Source organism: Ammodytes marinus (genome assembly GCF_949987685.1).
Source record: "Ammodytes marinus genome assembly, chromosome: 16".
NCBI lineage: Eukaryota > Metazoa > Chordata > Actinopteri > Uranoscopiformes > Ammodytidae > Ammodytes > Ammodytes marinus.
This window is the reverse complement of record NC_137220.1, coordinates 22219121-22226658: the sequence shown is the minus strand read 5'-3', so window position 1 is coordinate 22226658 and position 7538 is coordinate 22219121. Positions and strand designations below refer to the sequence as shown.

Genomic DNA, 7538 nt, shown 5'->3' with positions numbered 1-7538 from the left:
CAAAGCCTGCCCGACATATAAACAATGATAACACAACACTGCTTGGGTGGCTTGAAAACAGTCTTGATAACGCCGCCGCCGTCTTTACCATAGACGCGCGCACCTTTTTAAAGCCAGTCCAGCGCGAGAGCGTGACGTCTGATGCTCTCTTTACAGAGCGCCTCAGTGGGAGCTCTTTTATTAGGTCCATGGGTGGGAGGAGGGAGAAAGAGGAAAAAAGCCACCACAGATGCTCTACACTGACTGTAGCCTAATAGATGTCCATATGAATAAATAATGTGTGTGATGGCGCAGAATTAAAAAGCCGCGCACTTACCTTTCAACACAATTAAGAGAGGCTTTCCCGCTGTCTGCGATGTCTCGTGCGCTCCGTGTTGTTGTCTGGCTCTCGCGGAGTCTTCTTCTCGTCAGTAACAGCGATGGTGTCATCGTAGCAGAAACATAAATATGACTTCCTGAATTTTTTCAGAATAAAACCCCCTTTTCCTAGCCTCTATGAAGCAGGCCTATATGAATGACAAACAATATTGTCAGAATATTGTTGTTGTCGTGAGGTGAAATAACATGACCGGGGGTTAAAACTTAAACTACACGATGTCCACTAGTCTATGTAGTAAACACGTCAAACATCTAAAATAGTCTATATTTTGAAGGCAGATTCGACAAATCTCCGGTCAAATTCACTATATTGCATGGAGCTTGACACCTGTCGATGCGGCTCCCAGCTTTATGAGAAGCCTGTAGAGGTCCAGTGCGATGTTTTTTAAGGTTTGATGTGTCTTAAAAAAGAATAAAATAAAGAACAGAAAAATAAAAAACCGAAAAAAAAAAACTTAATATAGGCTATTACATTGGACTGGACTCCAGTGAGTAGCTGACAGCATAATCACAACCCGGTGAGCAAGGTCTTATATAGTATTTCCACATTATTTCCCCTGCCTGTTCCAAGACACAGCCCACATTACTTTGTTTTCACTGATCTGTCATTTAATAGCCACATAATTACAATTGTATACAACCATGTTGTTGTGTTTTCTTTTTTTTCCCTTTTTCTTTGTATTATAATAAGAAATACATGCATCTGTGGACCAATTTCTATAAACCTATGAGGGGAAGGTACTGTTCAACAGTGATTTAAAGCAGTTCTCATATAGAGTTTTGAATATAATTGTATTACCATTGTTTGTTTTGTGGACATTGGTTTTACATCCTCATTGTTTGGTGTCCCACAGAGCCCGTCGCAGTATGTGGTGCAATACTAATTAAATAATTGAATTGATAAAGTGTGTAGTGGCCAAGAAATGTCATCCTACTGGTGATATTACAAATGGTAAAACTCCAATGAAGTGAATCCAAACAGATTTATTTGGGCCATACCAATCACAGATAGACCATTTTACAAGCCATTATTTAACCATGTTTTAGACAGAACCTCGAAGATTTACCCAGTAATAGGCCTACATAATTTTCTGTAGAAGAATTATGAAACACAAAACAAATCATGTAAGAATATTGTATTAAAATGACAAACAAGTTATTTTTGAGCTGTGTATGAGGGCGGGGGTCTCGTGCATGGCATTTGAGGTTGGCATCTTAAAGTTGGGGTATATGATTTCTGATTGGTCAAAGTTAACATGAGCTGACACTTTGACCAATCAGAGCGAGGCTCCGATTCTCTGTTCTTATTGGCTGTTGGGACTGTCCATTCACTTTGGCACGACTTTGTTGGTGTAGAGCGTGTCAGGGAGGGACCATAGGGGAGGGACCAAAGAGAAGAAGTGGAGCGGTTGAGGTATTTGGATTCGAATCTCTATCCCAACTGCCATTTTCTCCCCAAATCCTCCACCCCAGCTTTAAGTATCCCACTGCCAGAAATGTTAATGTTATTTTCTCCTGAGCCCCAGTGTTTCTACCTCCCGAAGAGGCTAAACCATAGTAACAGTTGTGAGGAGAATGAGATCTTAAGCCCACAGTTCTTTCAGCCTCAGCTCCTTATTTGCTGGAAATGAACCCAGCAGATGTTTTTTTAGGTTGATGCAAGCCATTTGGTCACAATGTGAAATGCAAGTTAGATCCCCATAGAAGCTGCCAGTCCACAAAGAGGAGGCTAATGACATTTCTATTGTAAAGCACTCTTTCCCTTTATCAACCAATCCAGAGAAAACTTTCATTCCCAGTTCTGTTTTTTGTTTTTCAAACCCAGCAGAGAATGTATCCTGTGTTCTTTGGATCCAATGCCTGATGTATCTTCTTCCTCCATGTGCCATAGAACTCTGCAATTGTGTTGCACTGTGTGCCACATTTCTTTTACTACCATACACACACACGCTCTCTTGTTTGTTTTGAATCATTCCAGCAACCTTATGGTTATTTGTTGGCCCCCGTTTCCTTATACAAGTCAAGCCATACAAAAATAATCCCTCTCAATAATCACTTATGCCCGACTAGAATATGTGGTGGTGTGTTAATCTGCATAACCCTACCCAACCTTCAGTTGTACCCTTTACAGTTTGGCATGTTGTAACCTTACTTATCAATTATAAGGTGTTCACTGAGAGCACCATTATGTGAATCTACAGAGAGAACCATCCTGAGCCATCAACAAATTTGAATCACACAGAGACGTTTTTTATTTATTTATTCTGACGTATTTTTTTGACAGTAGCAACAATGAAACAAGAATTTCCTCCTCTAAATAGTACTGGACAGTAAGGACACCAATGCTCACACACACACAGTTCCATCTTCGGACTTGTAGCTCTGATCTCATATATATATTTTATTTCAATAATAAATTATGTACATTTTTGTTGTAATGCAAGAGATGCTAGGCAGGGACAAAGATAGACAGAGACAACTGTGGTCATTGGTTGGGGTCAGGGGTTCAGGGGTGAGAGGCACCTTTTGGACCCTACGGGTGCATTTGTGTGACGTGCCCAGAAGGAATGCCCGAAGAGGGGGGAGGCGAAGTCACCACATGTAGTTGTCGTCATATCTGTGGAAGAGCACAAGGAAGAACGCGTTTCAAAAGGCGGAGTCAGCCATTCTGGAGAACGCTTGTTGTCAAAATCACTTTTTATCAAAATCAGTGACAATACACAGACTAGGTTCTGTATACTGGTATGTAAACATAGGGTATGCTAACACAAGGGGGGGGGGGGGCAGAGTAGCTGGCAAAATGCCCGTTTACAGAGCCTAGGCTGTGTGTTTTTTTTCCAGCCCACACACAGGTAGCGTGCCGTGGGGGACCCTTGACTTTTGGCAAAAAAGGGATCTTTTTCTTTAAACATTACGGGTAACATGGTCCTTCTGTTTATGTGTGTGAGGGTCTTCACCTTGATCTCTGGTCTCTGCTACTGTCGCCACCAAACAACAGCTCTGCAACCACGTCCTCCTGAGCTGAGCGTTTTCCATACCTGGGAGAGGGGTGAGGAGAGCAGCTTTGAGCGGCATTATTATTCATGACATTGATGAATCCTACTATTTTGGTGATCTGCTACACATAGGTATCTTCTAAGCCCACGCTAGGATAACCGTGATGACATCACTGTGACATCATACAGGCGGGGCAGTGCCCCTCCTGACTAAATAACTGACATGTACTGTATGTCTAAAGTCACTTGAGTTCCTCTTCAAACGAGTAAGACTTGAAGTTGAAATACATTAAAGCATTACACTTTTTTTTCAAATTCTTGACTACTTTTCCCATGACACATAGCTGAATGTAGCTCAAAGAGGATACCACTGGTCCCTTTCAAATCTTAGGTTTCGGTTGTGGCTTACAGTGTGAAATGGAGCACAGCGATTATGGCACAAATTCTGAGACAATCAAGACAATTCTCGTCTTAGTCTACTCTGTATTGGTTCACTTTACTTCACTTTGCTCCTAATGCTTTCACTTCACAGTCAGATTCAGATGTGTGCACCCTAGAGTGTGTGTGTTGTATCCTTGGTGTTGGCAACGGGTGGTCAAAACCAAGTCTGCATGAGTCTTATCATTCTCTTGATAAGGAGATCAGGGCTCCAAGAGAGCTGCAAATGTAAAATCACAGAGCCGTTTAACAGAAAGTTTACTCTGTAATGGGTGTTGTTGCATGTGTGTGCATTGTGTGTGTGTGTGTGTGTGTATTTTAAACTGCGCTTTTCAACATAGCCCCTGCAGCGCAATCCGCAGTTCTTCCATTTTCCCATCAACCACCTGTTCCACCTCCCCTACATGACCCCAGCACCCAATCCTATGCTTGGTTACACACACAGGGAAATGTGTGTTTGTGTGTCTCCAGGGTGTGTTTCCCTGTAGGAAAGCTATCGAGCAGCTCACATATGCAGCTGTCTCAGCTGTCACACAGTGCGGCACATCAGGACGGAAAAATGGAAGTTTTCCCCTCGATAATGGCCCGTCTGTGCCCGTATATCACACCTCAAGTCTCAATGGTTGGTCCAACCCTTGTTCTCCACCTATCTTACACTTCGTTTGTCTGTTTTCCCCAATCGGTCGTGTCTGTTCAATTTATCATTCCTCATTAGTTTTCAGAAAAAGGTAACACTTACTGCTGCTCTGAAGGTATTTCCAAAAATATATACAGTACAGTATAGTCTACAAAAATTCGATTTGCATTAAATATACTATTTAAAAAGTAACACAAGTAGACACTGATGTAATGAAATTGTTCTTCATGGTTGACATACTGAGCAAGGAAATATGTCGTTAATGGCCGCCATCTTTGTCTGGATCAGGAAAAAGCTTTAAATTTTAATATTAAATAAAATAAAATATTATTTTATCTCAAAAGTGGAGCATTACCCCCGATACGTTTTCTCTTAAGCTGCTTATATACCCCTATACAACTACCTGAACCAGACACAAAAAGAACTCTTTCGGATATTTGACGCACATTTCTTAATACCATTACATTATGGAAACCTCCCTTCAAAACAGAAACTGTGAAACTCCTAAAATCAGCCTTCAAAATGTACAAATTGTGACTTCACCACACAGACTTCCAGAGAGAACACAGAGGACATGACCTTAACTCTTATTTCCATTTCCTTAGTGAAGACCACAGTATATACTATTAGTCCGATACTACAATGCCATCAACTCCTATGTGGAGTTATGCGTCAAAGACCGTCCATCAATTTTATCTGGAGTGCACAGCTGGAAACTGGCAGCCATCACATAATATGTCTTCATCCCTGGCTATAAAACCTTTTTAACCTGAAACAAATTGGTTCTCTATAGTATAAAGAGGCTTCTTTAAACCAAGCCTCTAAATATCAATGACCCATTTGACTTTCATGAATAAGAAACAGATCGCTTGAGAGCCAGACAAATGCTCCAAATACAATAAAAAAAATGACTTCCGATGATTCCGCATTGGTGCCGCATCTATACCTGAGAGCGGCAGGCCTCGGCTCAGGCACCGCTAAGTGGATTTGGGATTGGGTCTTGGGTCCATCTGTGCTGATATTATTGCTCTGGTCGTGTTGATTTGGAGGCCTGGAGGTTTTTGGAGAGTGGCCCCTAATCTGATCTACTGAGCTGCCGTGTGCGGGGCATATAGTGTTCAGAGGGGACATCGCACGACAACAGAGCTCTCAGTTAAAGTACTTGCGGGAAACCCTTAAGAACTTGAGTTGCTGTAATGACTTGACTCAAGCAAAATGAGATCTGGACGAGCGGGAAGAAGCGAAAGATGGGCCAAAAATCTGTTGGGCTGCAGGTGCCCTTTTATTGGTTTAGCAACCTGATAATCTCCTTGTGAAAGGGTAGGTTTGAAATGTTAGTGATCCACATATTGTCCAGTACAGAGAGGGGATGATGCACCATACCTTCTCCTATCTTCCTTCCTTCCTAAACAAGCGTATCTGGAGAAGTCAATCCATGCCTTTATTAGTTCAAAGCAGGATTGTTGTAATGCTCTGCATGTCTAGGTCTCAATCAAACCTCCATGTTGCGCCTTCTACTTCTACTCGCTTTTTAATCCAGGCTTGAACACGTAACCCACCTACTTTACTCTCTCCATTTGCTTTTGGTAGGTTTTCAAATCAATTTTAAGATTTTAAAGTTTCTTTTGAAAGCCATTAATGGCCCGGCCCAAGTTTATTAAGCTGCAATCTGAGCTCTGTGCTAATTTAACAGAGCATTGCAGTTATCCAAGCAACTTCTTTTAGAAGTCCCACGTCAAGGTAAAAACTGTGGGCTGATCGCACCCTTGCAGTTGCCGCCCCAAGACTTTGGAAATGGTTGTACCCCTGACAATCACAGCTCTTTTTAAATCTTACCTCAAAGCCTATGTATTCTTAAAAGGCTGTTTCTTTTTCTTTACAATTATTTTCTGGCATTTTCAATGTTTTATTGATAGTGCAGAGAGACAGAGACGAAATGGGGCATGAGAGGAGAATGACACATATACACAGTGTGAGAACCACTGAGAATGTGGCAGATCAAAACTAATTTTCAAGTCAGTCCATGAACGGATTTTCTGTATCAATAAATATTAAGTATGGTCACACATAATACTGGTATACTCATGATATCTAAAAATAAAATAATTGCTGAAAGTTTTTCTGATCTTAGCTTTGGTAGAGTCCCCCGGTCTACAGCTAACGTGAGGGCGCCCATACCTCTGCCTGGTGATCAGGTTGATGTAGTGTCTCAGGGCGGTGTGGTACTTGGCCAGGTCCTCGGGCGTGGCATCTTCACCGGGGTTCTCGGGTTTAGGGGGGTAGGCGTCGGCCAGGGTCCCCAGACACACCAGCACACACAGCACTACAGCCACCAGCACGGCCCACGGCTTCAGCATAAAGGACATCTTTAAACAGGGCAGCAAGACACAGAGGGGGGTGGGGGGTTATGGAAGTCAGAGGTCCAAAGTTATGTATTAAGGTGTGACACGGCAGGCAACATAGTTTTTTCATGCACTGGTCAAATTAAGAGATTTTTTGTCTGTTTTGCTCCATAACATGTCCTCTTTCATACTGGTAAAGAACCAAAGGTCCAAAATGTACATAAAGGTGTTTATATTATTAAACCTTATATGTTTGCGTTTGTATATTCTCTGATACAGCCATATTGAACGGTCCTTATCTCACCATTATTTTTTTATCAATACTCTGAACCAAAAATCTCAGCTTCTTAAGAGCTTAGCCGACATCAACTTCAACATCAACTTAACGTTGTCATTATTAGCACTATTCTGAAGGTTATAAGGGAATGATTTCTTCATATGTTGTTTTATGATACATTTTTAAGACCTGTACATAGTCATTTTTTGCATTATAAAATGTAGAAGGCTGTTTCCAAAATCTATTCTGTAAAAACTTTGGACATACAGTACATCATTTGTGTTTCTTTTTAAGAGATGCACATTTACACATCATTAGTTAGATTGTGCCAAATGTGCATTTTTTTAAAAAACATTTCTGAAAAAAGTTTTAATGCAGAAACTAAAGGCAAATGAACCTGACATTCGAATAGAGTGAACCCTGACACCTTTCCATGGTGGAAAACTGGAGAGGAAATGGAGACTGATGGA

The 7538-nt window shown here is 41.4% G+C and overlaps 1 protein-coding gene across 1 annotated transcript; it reads right to left on the bottom strand.

Moving 5' to 3' along the window:
- Positions 1-2970: 2970 nt before the first annotated feature.
- Positions 2971-6815, bottom strand: pyya (peptide YYa; the record flags this gene model as incomplete). Its single annotated transcript, XM_080044604.1, has 3 exons — positions 2971-2995; positions 3336-3416; positions 6628-6815. 3 exons carry the CDS (start codon positions 6813-6815, stop codon positions 2971-2973), a joined length of 294 nt encoding a protein of 97 aa, XP_079900730.1.
- Between the last annotated feature and the right edge of the window lie 723 nt (positions 6816-7538).